This window comes from Somniosus microcephalus, unplaced genomic scaffold (assembly GCF_052327205.1).
Source record: "Somniosus microcephalus isolate GS21.2 unplaced genomic scaffold, FLI_Smic_1.0 unresolved_chr1, whole genome shotgun sequence".
NCBI classification, from domain to species: domain Eukaryota; kingdom Metazoa; phylum Chordata; class Chondrichthyes; order Squaliformes; family Somniosidae; genus Somniosus; species Somniosus microcephalus.
In genome coordinates, this window is record NW_028225179.1 from 154,065,914 (window position 1) to 154,082,054 (window position 16,141).

Here is a 16,141-nt window from a genome sequence, read left to right on the forward strand (position 1 = left end):
CGGACCCACAGCGAGCGCCCCCCTCGGACCCACAGCGAGCGCCCCCCTCGGACCCACAGCGAGCGCCCCCCTCGGACCCACAGCGAGCGCCCCCCTCGGACCCACAGCGAGCGCCCCCCTCGGACCCACAGCGAGCGTCCCCCTCGGACCCACAGCGAGCGCCCCCCTCGGACCCACAGCGAGCGCCCCCCTCGGACCCACAGCGAGCGCCCCCCTCGGACCCACAGCGAGCGCCCCCTCGGACCCACAGCGAGCGCCCCCTCGGACCCACAGCGAGCGCCCCCTCGGACCCACAGCGAGAGCCCCCTCGGACCCACAGCGAGAGCCCCCTCGGACCCACAGCGAGAGCCCCCTCGGACCCACAGCGAGAGCCCCCTCGGACCCACAGCGAGAGCCCCCTCGGACCCACAGCGAGAGCCCCCTCGGACCCACAGCGAGAGCCCCCTCGGACCCACAGCGAGAGCCCCCTCGGACCCACAGCGAGAGCCCCCTCGGACCCACAGCGAGAGCCCCCTCGGACCCACAGCGAGAGCCCCCTCGGACCCACAGAGAGAGCCCCCTCGGACCCACAGAGAGAGCCCCCTCGGACCCACAGAGAGAGCCCCCTCGGACCCACAGCGAGAGCCCCCTCGGACCCACAGCGAGAGCCCCCTCGGACCCACAGCGAGAGCCCCCTCGGACCCACAGCGAGAGCCCCCTCGGACCCACAGCGAGACCCCCCCCTCGGACCCACAGCGAGAGCCCCCTCGGACCCACAGCGAGACCCCCCCCTCGGACCCACAGCGAGACCCCCCCCTCGGACCCTGTTACTGAGACCCCTCCCCTCTCACACCCGGTTACACAGCAACACTGACAGGACACCCATCTGCGCTGTCTGCTAAATGAGCAAGTTAAAGATTTAAAAGCCAGCCAAATTGATCTCCAACACCTTTATTACAAACATCAAAATCTTTCATAATGTCTTGCACTAAAAAAAAGTTATTTAGATACACAAAAAAAAATCCCAACACAACAGACATTTGCATAGTTCACAGGATCAGACAGGAATAGTTACAGTCTTGGCAACACCGCACAATTTAATTCTCACCCCCAGCCTCCTCCTCTTGCATAGCTTAGTCAGAACAAATTAAAGTCTTTCGGTATAAAGAGTTCAAATGTTTATGCTCGTCAAGTTTCCCCCGCCCAGCTCTCCCGCAGAATTTCCGTGCTGCCCAGGACAGTGGATGCCAACAGAGGGAAACTAAACACGGCCCATTTTAGCAACTGGCATCAGAAACATAGAAGATAGGAGCAGGAGTAGGCTATTCGGCCCCTTGAGCCTGCTCCACCATTCAATGCGATCATGGCTGGTCATCCAAATTCAGTACCCGGTCCCTGCTTTCTCCCCATACCCCTTGATCCCTTTAGCCTTAAGAAATAAATCCAACTCCTTCTTGAATATATTTAATGAATTGGCCTCCACTGCCTTCGGTGGTAGAGAATTCCACAGGTTCACCACTCTCTGGGTGAAGAAATTCCTCCTCATCTCTGTCCTAAATGGCTTACTCCTTATCGTTAGACCACAGTCTCGGGTCAGAAATGGAGATTGCTCGTTCTCTTGTTTCGCTCTGACTCAAAACATGCCTTGACCTCAGCTGGTAAAAGGTACAGTGACTCCACCGCTTCTCTCCCGTGCCCATTATGAACTAGGTAAACGTAATTCTTGTTGTAAAATTACAGCTGACAAATCATAGAATCATAGGTCATCGAATGGTTACAGCACAGGAGGAGGCCATTCAGCCCATCAAGCCCATGCCGGCTCTTTGCAAGAGCACCTCAGCTAGTCCCACAAGACAGGAGTTATTCATTCTTCCATAAATTAGGCTTGTATTCCCTGGAGTGGAGAAAATCAAGGGGTGATCTAACTGACATGTTTAAGATAATTGAAGATGATAGGGGTAAATAGAGAGAGAAACTACTGCCTCTGGTAGGTGAGCCCAGAACAAGGTGGCATAACCCTAAAATTAGAGCCAGGCCGTTCAGGGGTGATGTCAGGAAGCACTTCTTCACACAAAGGGCAGTGGAAACCTGGAACACTCCCCCCCCCCCCCCCACACACAAAAAGCTGTTGTGGCTGGGGTTCAATTGAAAATTTCAAAACAGAGATATAGATAAATTGTTAGGGAAGGGTATCAAGGGATTTGGAACTAAGGCAGATAAATGAGAGTTCAGACACAGATCAGCCATGATCTAATTGAATGGCCGAACAGGCCCGAGGTGTGCCGTCTCTCCAGAATTTCCTTGCCCAAGATGTTTAACTGCAGTCACTGGCGGCAACTCTACATAAAGGCAAAGTTTCAATACAGGTGAGGTGGAGGAGAAGGGAGAGAAGAGGAGGAGATGCAGAGCCAACGCCATTAACGTTTCAGATTGGCGAGGTTGGCCAAAAGTCCTTCCCAAGACCATTTCATGGAACGAGCAAGTGCTAGCACTGAACAGTGGCAACGCAAAACTTCCACAGTGGACGCGCACGCTGGCAAGAAATGAGAGATGTCAAAAGTTTGCCATGAATGGTGCTGAAGGCGAGGCAGAAAGGGATCTAGGCATCAACAGATTTTTAGTATTTAACCGGTCAAATCTTTGTGGGACAGCAATAGGCGAAGTGGATAGAATTCCACATTATATTCCGAGGTCCGCTTTAAGTGCAAATCGGGAGGCGTGGTGTTAAAACTGTTGAGAGCCCTGGTCCGACCAAACCTCCAGTATCGTGTTCAGATTTGTTCAGTAAGACACAATGGGGAATTCTGAAGGGCAGTGCAGAGAGGACCAATGAGAATGAATCCTGGATTCAAAGGATTGAGTTACAAGGAAGGATTGGAGAAAATGGGGCTGGAATGGAGACAACAACTTGCATTTATATAGCGCTTTTAACCTCCCAAGGCGCTTCACAGAAGCGATTATCAAACAAAATTTGACACCGAGCCACAGAAGGAGCTATTAGGACAGGTGACCAAAAGCTTGGCCAAAGAGGTAGGTTTTAAGGAGCGTCTTAAAAGGAGGAGAGGTAGAGAGGCTCAAGGAGGGAATTACAGAGCTTGGGGCCTCGGCAGCTGAAGGCACGGCTGACAACTGAGAGAGGGGAGGCGACGGGATATTAAATGACAAGGTCAAACTGGATTACTACTTCAAGGAAGGCCAGTGCAGTAGAACAAGGGGCACAAATTAAAACCGGTGAACAGAAAGTTTTAGGAAAGATGTTAGGAGGAACTTGACACAAAAGGGCGAACAACATTTGGAATGGTCTCCTGGGTACTATCGTGGAGGCGAAAACCGTAAGACTCGTCAGACTTGGAGGAATGTGGATGTTTTATTCTAGGTGGATGAACCAACCGACTGCATCCAATGTGATTTCCCCAAAAGCCAACATTTTTAAAACTGAAAATAATGACTATCTGAATTGCACAATACTGAGCTTGTAGCCCTTCCAGCCATCTTTGAGGCCCCACAATCCCTATGCTGCCATTCTTTAAATTGCATTTAATCACGGATTTCAGAACTGATTTAGGGACTATCAATATGAGATTGTCACCAATAAATCCAATAGGGAATTCAGGAGAAACCTCGTTACCCAGAGTGGCTAGAATGTGGAACTCGCTACCACACGGAGTTGAGACGAATAGCATTTAAGAGGAAGCTAGATAAACACATGAGGGATAAAGAATTAGAAGGATATGTTGATGGGGTTAGATGAAGTGTGGTAGGAGGCTCGTGTGGAGCATAAACACTGGCATGGACAGTTGGGCTGAATGGCCTGTTTCTTCTTGGATAGGTAACATCATACTGAGCTGAGTGAAAGTGACACCACCCCTTATTCTTTTCATTCCCCCTGGTGCAGTGACTGTGCCTCCGACTTGAACAGGGTCACTGAATTGCAACAGGAGCATCTTAATTACTAAGCTAACTGCGCTTTCCTGCTCCACCTCCCCTCCCCTTCCCGATTAAAAGTAATTCTTGGCAAGTGTTACATTTCAAGACTTCAACTTTACAAACAATAGAAAAGGGTATAAAACAATATTGAAATCACAACAGAATTGTTCTACAATGGCTTTCAAAAGGAAAATAAAGGGATCATATAAGAGCAGATCAAATACAACAGAAATATGACTCGCAAAGGTGGGGGCAAGTTTGCAGAGGAGCACAATTTTCATTTAAGTGCATTAATAAGTTTTCTTCAAAACTACCTTAACAGCCCTGGCTAACAACAGTCTTCAAGTGCATTCTACATTCTCTTCTCCTCCCTTCTTCTTAAACCGTGCCCGTGCTTCAACAAGTCAAGGAAAAACAAAAAGATATGAGCGGAACAGTTTACATTTCAAGTATCTAGTCGACAAGGGCAACAAATAAAAACCACAAACACACCAAGGATTGGATCGTTTCAAACTGGGACTGGCCACAAACAGGCCAATATCGGAACACTTTACCCGTAGAAGCCATTTGCCTTCAGTCACAGGTGCTCCCACCATCCTAACATCCCACAAGAGACTCCTTCCTGCAGTAACAATTTCAATGTAACCTCAGATTTATTTCAGGTACAACTTCCGAGGATGATCAAACTAATTAAAAGAACCCACACAAACCTCTTATTTGCACTGGCATTGTGATCTTTTGTTAGTTTATTGACTAATTTTTTTTTTAAATATTAGTTTATGGGATGTGGGCGTCGCTGGCAAGGCCAGCATTTATTGCCCATCCCGAATTGCCTTTGAGAAGGTTATGTTGAGGCTTCAGCCGTAGCAAGCTCCAAGGGTGCACCCAGTTTTAATTTAGGTTTGTGAAGCTTCCGCTGGACAACTGAGGATGGATTTAACTGGTGGCTGGGTCACCTTATGACCAGGGGGGGCGGGGGGGAAATTCCCAAAATCTCAAATGATGAGCAGTTCACGATCCCTTAGTTCCAGACTTTAATACCCAGAATTTTTATAAAACTGGAGGGTGAAACCTACTGCAGCATTGCTGCATTCTCACCTGCAAACAAAATAGAAGATTACAGTCACAATGACTGATTCGCGCCACCTGCTCAAGTGACACACAGACTGGCCTATTTAGACAGTATGTGGGGCAAGGGGGAGGGAAGGTGAGATTAACACTGACAGAGTTAAACAACTAGCTGTTGCAAGCAAATTCAAATATATGCACCGTAATTATGGCGATCGCGTCCTGGTGAACTGCAAACTGCAGCCACCCGTCACTCCAGCTTGTTCAACACTTCCTCAGAATGGGACAGCACCGGAGGCCGCCATTCGGCCCATCGTGGCTGTGCTGGCTCTCCAATTAGTCCCACTCTCCCTACTCTTTCCCCGTTTTCCCTTTTCAACTATTTATCCAATTCCCTTTTGAAAGTTACTATTGAATCTGCTTCCACCACTCTTTCAGCAGCGCATTCAAGATCACCATAACTCACTGTGTAAAAACATTTCTTCTCATCGACCTCTGGTTCTTTTGTCAATTATCTGAAATCTGTATCCACTGGTTACCGACTCTCCTGCCAGTGGAAACAGTTTCCCTCTATTTACTCTCATCAAAATCCTTCATGATTTTGAACGCCTCCATTAAATCTCCCCTTAACCTTCTCTGCTCTAAAGAACAACAACCCTGGCTTCTCTGGTCTCTCCACATAACTGAAGTCCCCCATCCCTGGTACCATGGTAGTGGGGGACTTTCTGTAGTGTAAACTCTAGGTTTTAAACTGCAATGTACTACAGGAAGTGAGAGAGAAGTAACATCGGCAAGTGGGAACAAAAATAACTTTCTGGCTACGACACAGATTCATAGAATAGTACAGCACAGGAGGCCATTCGGCCCATCGAGTCTGCACCGGCTCTTTCGAAGAGCAATCCAGTTAAGTCCCATTCCCCCGCTCTTTCCCCATATCCCTACAAATTGTTCTCCAAGTATTTATCCAATTCCATTTTAAGGGCTAATATTGAATCTGTATCCACCACCCTATCAGGCAGCGCATTTCAAATCCTAACCACTCGCTGTGTAAAAAAGGCTAAAGGGATCAAGGGATATGGGGAGAAAGCAGGGACAAGGTACTGAATTTGGATGATCAGCCATGATCTCATTAAACGGCGGAACAGGCTCGAGGGGCTGAATGGCCTACTCCTATCTTCTATGTTTCTATATTTTTCCTTATGTCGCCTCTGATTCTTTTGCGAATCACCTTAAATCTGTGCCCTCTCGCTATCGTCCCTTCTGCCACTGGAAAAAGTTTCTCTTTATTTACTCTATCTAAACCTTTCATGATTTTAAACACCTCAATCAAATCTCCTTCTCTGCTCTAAGGAGAACAACCCCAGGTTCTCCAGTCTATCCACCTCACTGTAATCCCTTATACCAATCTAGCAAACCTCTTCTGTACCCACTCCAAAGCCTGCACGTCCTTCCTAAAGTGTGCTGCCCAGAATTGGACACAATACTCCAGTTGGGGCCAAACTAGTTTTTTTTAAAATATAGGTTTAGCATAACTTCCTGGCTTTTGTCTATGCCTCTATTTATAAAGGCCAGGATCCCATATGCTTTATTGACCGGTCCTGCCACCTTCAACGATTTGTGCACAAACACCCCCAAGGTCTCTCTCTCTTCATGCACCCCCCTTTAAAATTGTACCATTTAGTGTGTATGGTCGCTCCTCATTCTTGCTACCAAAATGCACCACCTCTCACTTTTCTGTGTTGAATTGCATCGGCCATCTGTCCGCCCAATCCACCAGCCTGTCTATGTCCTTTTTGAAAAATTCATTCATGGGATGTGGGCGCGCTGGCAAGGCCAGCATTTTTTGCCCATCCCTAATTGCCTTTGAGAAGGTGGTGGTGACAAGCGAGTGGCTTGGTAGGCCATTTCAGAGGGCAGTTAAGAGTCAACCACATTGCTGTGGGTCTAGAGTCAGAGGCCAGACTGGGCAAGGGCTATTAAGGGATACAGAACCAAGGCGGGTAAATGGAGTTAAGGTACAGATCAGCCATGATCTAATTGAATGGCGGAACAGGCTCGAGAGGCTGAATGGCCTCCTCCTGTTCCTGTTGAAATGCAGGCAAGTGGCACAGTACCTTTAAAATGATAAAAGGATTCAATAAGGTAGATAGAGAAACTATTTCCTCTGGTGGAGGTTAATGTAGATCAAGGTGCACCATTTTAAAATTAAAGCTCGGCCATTCTGGAGTGAAATCAGGAAGCATTTTTCACACATGGGCAGTAGAAATCTGGACCTCTCCCTCCTAATCCCCATCGAAAGGCTGTGGATACTGGGTTACTGGAAATTTTAAAACTCAGATTAATAGATTGTCAGCCGTGGCTCAGTGGGTAGCACTCTCGCCCGAGTCAGAAGGTTGTGGGTTCAAGTCCTACTCCAGAGACTTGAGCACAAAATCTAGGCCGACACTCCCAGTGCAGTACTGACGGAGTGCTGCACGGTCAGAGGTGCAGTCTTTGTGAGGAGACGTTAAACCGAGGCCCCGTCTGCTGGACGCAAAAGATCCCATGGCACTATTGGAAAAAGAGCTGGGGGAGTTCTCCCCAGTGTCCTGGACAATAGCTATTCCTCAACCAACATCACTAAAACTGATTCTCTGTTCATTATCTTATTGCTATTTGTGAGAGCTTGCTGTGTTTCCTACATTGACTACATTTCAAAAAAAAGTACTTCATTGGCTGTAAAGCGCTTTGGGACATCCTGAGGTTGTGAAACACACAATATAAATGCAACAACTACTTCTTCCTTTGTTGGGTAAGGGTAGCGAGGGATCTGGAGCAAAGGTGGGTAAATGGAGTTGAGGTATAGATCAGCCACGATTTGGCTGAATGACAGAACAGGCTCAAGGGACTGAATGGCCTCCCCCTGTTCCTAGCTCTGAACTGTTGCTACCCAAGGTACTTTACTGGGGTCATATTCCGAATACACACCCGGAACACTGCCACAACCGGGACACACCATGGATACACGGCCTGCTGTTTCCTGCCCATTGACATCAATGCAAGAACAGCCATGGGTCTATCAACACACATCCGTGTGGCAGGCCTTATGCACAATTGGCTTTTTAACCGCAAACATTTACATTTTCAGTTGACTCTACTTGAGCATGCCTTGGGAGTACATCAATAACGGCAATTTCAAAATTCATCATTTACACACCAAAGAATCCTTCTAGGGGGTGGAGGGAGGGGTGTGGAGAAAAAAGTGTGTTTTGCACGTTGCTGGGTCAGACTCAGAACCATTGGAAATTTAGCCTGTTTTCAGGCTTTGCGAGCCCAAGCATCAGAAAAATACTACACACAAAATGTAAGTTAAATAATAAATTATATTTTAAAAAATCACAACTTTATGTTTATATATACACACACACACACAGGTCGGCCAACAACCTGGGATGCCATCGCATTGGTGTCATGTCCTGCGATTAATCCGTACTGTAGTTGCTCAGGCAGGATTCAGGTCACTCGGTCATGACTCTTTGCACTCCCCACCCCAGTAGATGCTTTTGGGGGGGGGGGGGGGGGGGGGGGCGCGGGAGAGTGAGGGGGGACAATCGTGCTAATTATTCTCCCCATCCCCGACTTGCAACCCTTCAGAAATTGGCTGGGCACTTAAAGACCGGCTCGGCCCTTATTCCTTTTTTGATTGCGTGTCGTCTGACACAGGCTCTTGAAATCTCAGCCACGCTGGGCTCGCGACAAAGTAACCGCACCGCTTCCCGCCACCGCCCCCTCCCGCCCTTCTCTCCCAATGACGCACCCTGACTTAAGTGAAGGGGTTTTCGGCAGCGCCCATACTTTGTGCTGAGGAAATGCAATGCTTGATGATTCGGAACAATCAAAAGAAAACAAAATCAAACAGTAAAAGCCAAATTGTGTTGAGCTTCACATAAGCCACACACGCACACACACGATTACCTGTTAACAGAATGGCTACAGAATTGGGATAGAAACCCAATGTTTTATGTACATTTCTTTACAGCGAAATCCCCAATCTGTACTACACATGGTCATGGAAACGTGAACATACTGAATTGGTTTGAAAATGTTTTTTTGGAATACATGAAGAAATAAATTGGGGGGGATGATGGACAGCGACCGAATACAAGTCTCCGCTGGTGCAGAAGTTCAGAGCTCGTTTGTTGCAATCACAGAATATCTGGTCAGGACGGCTATAAAGAAATTTTAAAAAAGGTATACATGACCAGGCCATTACTACGTAAATCAGGACCCAGCGATAACCAAATTGGGATTGCACAAAGGTTTTCTTGGGTCAGATCTGTTGGGTCAGTGTTGGAAGAGTACATTTTACACACACCTGGGTTACTGGCATCAGTCCAATTTGATCGCTGTGTAGTTCACACTGTCACCCACAGGCTCGTTCACCAAATAATGTTCCGCGATTCTCCAGTGTGCACTAAATAAGCTGCACTGGAATAGCCTAAGCTCGTGTACCTCTTGTGCACACGCCTATTACAACAGCCCCCGCGAACTGAAGCTCTGCCTTGCCTGCATGTTGTATAAATGCAATGCAGCTTCAAGTGGAGAACAGGAAGCTGGGGGGGGGGGGAATAAAAAGACTGCACGGTGCTGAGGATCAAGGATAAATACAAGACTTGTGTGTGATTGGTCAGTGTGGTGAATTGGATGAGCATTGCTGGATTGGGATTTCCCACCACCCCACCCCTCCCAAAAAAGTACTAGGCTACACTCCCAGAACTTTGGATAGTTAGGGGGAAATATTTCACAGTCTCAAGTTAGTGGGATTGTAAGACATTAGTGCAAAGGCTGCACACGGTTCCACCTCCCCGGGAACGTGGGGTTTCACCATCACCGAAGATTCGTGTGGGGCCACAATTCCAGATGGCGAGGCACCTTAAAGTAGCGCGAGTGCGCGCGCTTCCAAGATGGGAGACACCGAGCTTGTCTTGGTCCCTGCGCCTTACAGAAATCAACAGCAGCTCTTTAAGCTTAAAAGCAACCAGATCTCTCTTGTCCCCCCCACCTGGTTCTGTTTGCACTCTTAAAGCAGTAGAAATGTAAAATTCTCGACAGAGCAGTTTGTGTGTGGGGGGGAGGGGGGCAGGACAAAAACAACAAATGATAAGCCTCTGGTCACGGCAAAAATTCTGCTTGCTTCGAGGCGGGCGAGCCTGCAAGTGGGCCGCGGGCGCTACACTTCACCGTCTTCTGTCGTGAGGTACAAGGGGTCCTTGTTGCTGGGCACGGTGACGGGCAGGGGCTGGGACCGCAGCCCCCCAGCGCTGGGCGCCCTGCTCGTGTTGCCGTGGGGGTGGAAGGAACTGGTGCCGTTGTCCTGGGGCTGCCGGAGGGAGGGCGGCACCGACGAGCTCTTGATCTGGATGATTCTGGTGTCCATCACCTCGCAGTCGATCTGCATCATCACCTCGTAGCCCTGCGTGGTGTTGTACAGACTCTCTGAGGGAGAAAACAAACATTGGAGGGTGCGTTAAATCTGGAGATTCGTGGAAAGACGCTGTGCATCACGTGTCAGCTTTAGGACATCATCAACAACTTGTGTTTATATTGCGCCTTTCAAGTAGTAAAACATAGAAACATAGAAAAATAGGAGCAGGAGAAGGCCATTCGGCCCTTCGAGCCTGATCCGCCATTCAATATGATCATGGCTGATCCTCTATCTCAATACCATATTCCTGCTCTCTCCCCATACCCCTAGAGGCCTTTTGCGGCTAGAAATCTATCTATAGATCTATAAACCTCCCAGGAATGTTATCAAACAAAATTTGACACCGAGCCACATAAGGAGATATTGGGGAAGATGACCAATAAATTAGTCAAAGAGGTAGGTTTCAAGGAGGAATGAGAGGTAGAGACACAAAGCGGGTTAGGGAGGGATTTAGAGTTTAGAGTCTCAGCAGCTTAAGGCATGGCCGCCAGTGGTGGAGCGATTAAAATCGGAGATGCTCAAGAGGCCAGAATTGGAGGAGCGCAGAGATCTCGGAGGGTTGTGGGGCTGGAGGAGGTTACTTATAGGGAGGAGCGAGGCCGTGGAGGGATTTGAAAACAAGAATGAGGATTTTAGAAATCGAGGCGTTGCTTAACTGGGAGCCAATGTAGGTAAGTGAGCACAGGGGTGATGGGCGAACAGGACTTGGCGCGAGTTAGGACACGGGAACAGGGTTTTGGATGAGCTCAAGTTTACGGAGGGTAGAGCGTGGGAGGCGGCGGCCAAGGAGTTGGAAGAGTCAACTCGAGGTGTAACAAAGGCGTGGATGAGGGTTTCAGCAGATGAGCTGAGGCAAAGCGATGATATGGAGGTGGAATTAGGCGGTCTTAGTGACGCCGCGGATATGTGGTCGATAAGCACCGTAAGGGCCCCTCGAGCCGGTTCTGCCATTCAATCGGATCATGGCTGATCAGTAACTTAACAGAACCAAGGCGGGTAGATGGAGTTATCAGTTAATATCCTTACCCAACAAAAATCCATCAATCTCCATTTTGAAATTTTCAATTGACCCCCCCGCTTCGACAGCTTTTTGGAAGAGAGAATTCCAGATGTCCGCTACCATCTACAGATATAGATCATGTGTCAGCCATGGCTCAGCGTGTGGTACTCTTGCCTCGGAGTCAGAATGTGTGGGTTCAAGCCCCACTCCAGAGAATTAAGCACTTAACAGCATTCTCACATTGCTGTTTGTGGGAGCTTGCTGTGCGCAAATTGGTGACCGCGTTTCCTACATTACAACAGTGACTACACTTCAAAAGTACTTCATTGGCTGTGAAGTGCTTTTTGGGACGTCCTGAGGTGATGAAAGGCGCTGTAGAAATGCAAGTCTTTGTTTAAGCCAGGCAAATTTTGTTTATCGAGTTGCTAACAACATTTAAAAAAGTGAAAGCACGTTAGCTGTCGCGTTACCAGCCTGTGCAAGCCCAAATGTTCATTTGTTTGTGTGGTATGTACCACCCATCACGAAACATCACAGACTTCCACAGCCACCTGCCTGTACCACCAGTGTTACAGGATTACCCTGTAACTGCAGCACTCAGACAGACAGCTGCCCCGGAGCCAAGCGCACAAAGGGTTTCCTTCAGGAACAGTCACAGTTCCTGAGTGAATCCGGTTACGCTAAAAAAAGTGTACGTCTGGCCATTGAGGATCTGCTCCAGGAATGCAGAGGAATTACAACATTCCTTAAGTGATAATTCACCTAACCACAGGCTGCCAAAATGTGTCCAGCATTCATAGACCTACACGCCAGCCCAGGTGTGTGCAAGACCTGGGAACCCGATAACACTACAAAGGAGCTCAATAGAAGCACTGCTGGATCAATGACGAGCGTCAGAAGGGCACTGAGGGAGTACTTGAGCCCTACAGGAGATAGATGTCAGCATGCTAACAACTTGCATTTATAGAGCGCCTTTAACGGAGTAAAAACGTCCCACAGTACTTCACCGGAGCTTTTATCGGACAAATTTTGACACCGAGTCACATAAGGACAGGTGACCAAAAGTTTGGTCTAAGGAGCATCTTAAAGAGAGAGATGGAGGTGTTTAGGGAGAGAATTCCAGAGCTTAGGGCCAAGGCAGCTGAAGGCACGGCCGCCAGTGGTGGAGCGATGGAAATCGGGAATGTGCAAGAGGCCAGAATTACAGGAGCACAGAGATCTCGGAGGGTTGTGCGGCCGGAGGAGGTTAGAGAGATAGGGAGGGCCGGCCGAGAGACAGAGCACAAAAATATTATAGCATTATTACATAGGATATACAGCACAGAAACAGGCCATTCGGCCCAACCAGTCCATGCCGGCGTTTATGCTCCACTCGAGCCTCCTCCAGTCTTTCCTCATCTAAATCTATCAGCATAACCTCTAATGTTGTTAGCGACTCGATAACCTCTAATCCCTTCTCCCACATATGCTTATCTAGCCTCCCCTTAAATGCATTGATGCTATTTGCCTCAACCACTCCCTGTGGTAGTTGTGGTAAACCACTTTTATCGTTCACTATCGTTACACTATGGTTATCACTGTTTATATCGTTACAACAGTGTAAACAGTGATAACCATAGTGTATCACTACACAAGGTCACCTCTTGCCACGCTGTTATACCTGGGCTGACCACAGCTGACTCCGCCCATGGCTCCGCCTGCTTGCCCAGGTATAAAGGTGGTCGACTGGCTGGTATTCCTCCTTGTTGGATCCGATCACCCACGATGGTGGGCTCTGTTATTTAGCCAATAAAAACCTATAGTTACTAACTTAACTCGTCGCTTTTCATGAACTGAATTGATAGGTATATCAATTTTATTGGCTAAATTTTGAAATGTCTGTACCGGAGCAGCCAAACGACCAGCCCCAGCCAAACGGCCAGCTACAACAGCCCCAGCAGCCGGCCTGGCTGCGAGCCCTCCGACCGCCGTACCTGGATCTAAACCCACAGGCTGCGAATTCAGCCCTTGACTTCGAACACTGGCTGAGCTGCTTCGAAGCCTACCTGGGAGAATCCGGCGTGCCTCCGGTATCCAAACTAAGAGTTCTGACCGCCCAGGTGAGCCCTAAAGTATTTGCACTCATCCGGGACATTGCTACATACGAGGACGCCCTCAACCTGCTAAAAGAGCAGTACCGGAGCCCAGTAAACTCAATGTACGCCAGGCATCTCCTAAGATCCCGCTCGCAACAGCCAGGAGAGTCGGTTGATGATTTCTTACGGGCGCTACAAATACTCGGCAGGGACTGTGACTTTAAAGCCGTAACAGCTGCAGAACATACAGATGGACATATCCGCGATGCCTTCGTGAAAGGCCTTCGGTCAGACTACTCACGGCAAAGACTGCTGGAATCAAAGGACCTCGACCTGAAAACAGCTGCTATCCTCGCTCGCTCCTTGGAAGTGGCCCATCGGGACCTCGAGGCGTGCTCCAGGTACTGTGCTGCGCGACCCTGGGACTCGGGCCCGACTCCGGCCGCAATACCCCTCGCACCGCCGCCCCTGGGGCCTACCACAGCGTCGGTGTCCCGGAGCCGATCGGGACCGCCACCCCCGGTACCGGCTGCGACATCGGAGCCCCGCGATCCGGCCGCCGGCTGCTTCTTCTGTGGCCAGGCGAAACACCCGAGGGCGCGCTGCCCTGCAAGAAACGCGACCTGCTCCGACTGCCACAAGAAAGGCCACTTCGCGAAGGCCTGCAGGGGGGAAGCCACAGACGCCAGCAGTGCCTCATGCGAGTTGTGGGGGCGGCCATTTTTCATCAAGGCCACAGATGCCAGCATCACCTCGTGTGAGTCGTGGGGGTGGCCATCTTTGATCAAGGCCACCGACGCCGGCAGTGCCTCATGTGAGTTGTGGGGGCAGCCATCTTCTCCGCCATTTTGTTCAACGTCGTGGGCGCCGCCATTTTGTTCACCACACTCGACCGCCACCTTGTCTCCAGACCCGACCACCGCCTCACCCGCAGACTACAGCAGCTCGCTCAGCCATACACTAGCCTCCGTCACACTTGACCAAGCTCGCCCGCATCACCTGTCCAAGTCCATGATGGACATCAAAGTAAACGGCCACGCCACGACCTGCCTGTTCGACAGCGGAAGCACGGAGAGTTTCATCCATCCAGACACGGTGAGCCGCTACTCCCTCACTGTCCGGCCAACGCGCAATCGGATCTCGATGGCGTCGAGGTCCCATTCAACAGACATCAACGGCTACTGTGTTGTGACCCTGTTGGTTAGGGGCACGGAGTATAAAAATTTTAAACTTCTCGTCCTGCCCCAGCTCTGCGCTGCCGTCCTACTAGGGCTGGATTTCCAATGCCACCTCCAAAGTGTCACCTTGGCATACGGTGGATCCCTCCCCCCCCCCTCACAGTCTACAACCAGCAATTCCTAAACCGCCCACCGCGTACCACCTGCAGCCTCTCCACCCTCAAAGTCCAGCCCCCCTCCCTGTTCGCTAACCTCACCCGCAACTGTAAACCCGTCGCTACCAAGAGCAGGCGGTACAGCGCCGGGGACAGAGCTTTTATTAGCTCCGAGGTGCAGCGACTCCTGAAGGAGGGCATCATCGAGGGAAGCAACAGCCCCTGGCGTGCCCAGGTCGTTGTCGTTAAGACCGGCGATAAACACCGCCTGGTCATCGACTACAGCCAAACCATAAACCGGTACACCCAGCTGGACGCATACCCACTTCCCCGCATATCTGATATCGTCAATCAGATTGCACAGTACCGGGTATTCTCTACCATCGACCTTAAGTCGGCCTATCGCCAACTCCCTATCCGCCCTGAGGACCGCCAGTATACCGCCTTTGAGGCGAATGGCCGCCTCTACCACTTCCTTAGGGTTCCCTTCGGCGTCACCAACGGGGTTTCGGTCTTCCAAAGGGAGATGGACCGGATGGTTGACCAGAACGGGCTGCATGCCACGTTCCCTTATCTAGATAACGTCACCATCTGCGGCCGCGACCGGCAGGACCATGATGTTAATCTGGAGAAATTCCTCCGTACGGCCCAACGGCTGAACCTCACCTACAATAAGGAGAAATGTGTGTTTAACACCTCGCGCCTTGCCATCCTCGGCTGCGTAGTAGAGAACGGAGTCATCGGCCCCGACCCCGAAAGAATGCGCCCCCTCATGGAGCTCCCCCCCCCCCCCCCCACTGTCCAAAGGCGCTGAAGAGAACCCTGGGGCTCTTCGCTTACTATGCCCAATGGGTGCCCAATTATGCGGACAAAGCCAGACCCCTCATGAAGTCCACCTCCTTCCCCCTGACAGCAGAAGCATGCGCAGCCTTCTCCCTCATAAAGGGAGACATTGCTAAGGCCACAATGCACGCGGTGGATGAGTCTATCCCTTTCCAAGTGGAGAGCGATGCATCCGACTTCGCCCTAGCTGCAACCCTTAACCAGGCGGGGAGACCTGTGGCCTTCTTCTCAAGGACCCTCCAGGGCCCTGAGATCCGACACTCTTCTGTCGAGAAGGAGGCCCAGGCGATCGTGGAGGCAGTACGACGCTGGAGGCATTACCTGGCAGGCAAACGATTTACCCTCCTCACCGACCAGCGTTCGGTCGCTTTTATGTTTAATAACAAGCTGAGGGGCAAAATCAAGAACGACAAGAACTTGAGGTGGAGAATTGAGCTCTCCACCTACGATTA

General features: G+C 50.0%; 1 protein-coding gene across 2 annotated transcripts in view; it reads right to left on the reverse strand.

The window, feature by feature from the left end:
- Nucleotides 1–914: 914 nt before the first annotated feature.
- Nucleotides 915–16,141, reverse strand: part of atf6b (activating transcription factor 6 beta) — a 166,409-nt gene continuing 151,182 nt past the window's right edge. For both annotated transcript variants that reach the window (XM_085973856.1, XM_085973855.1), the window contains one exon: nt 915–10,449. In XM_085973856.1, the coding sequence (XP_085829982.1) occupies nt 10,191–10,449 (259 nt within the window). In that variant the 3' untranslated portion in view covers nt 915–10,190. The remainder of the gene's footprint in view (nt 10,450–16,141) is intronic.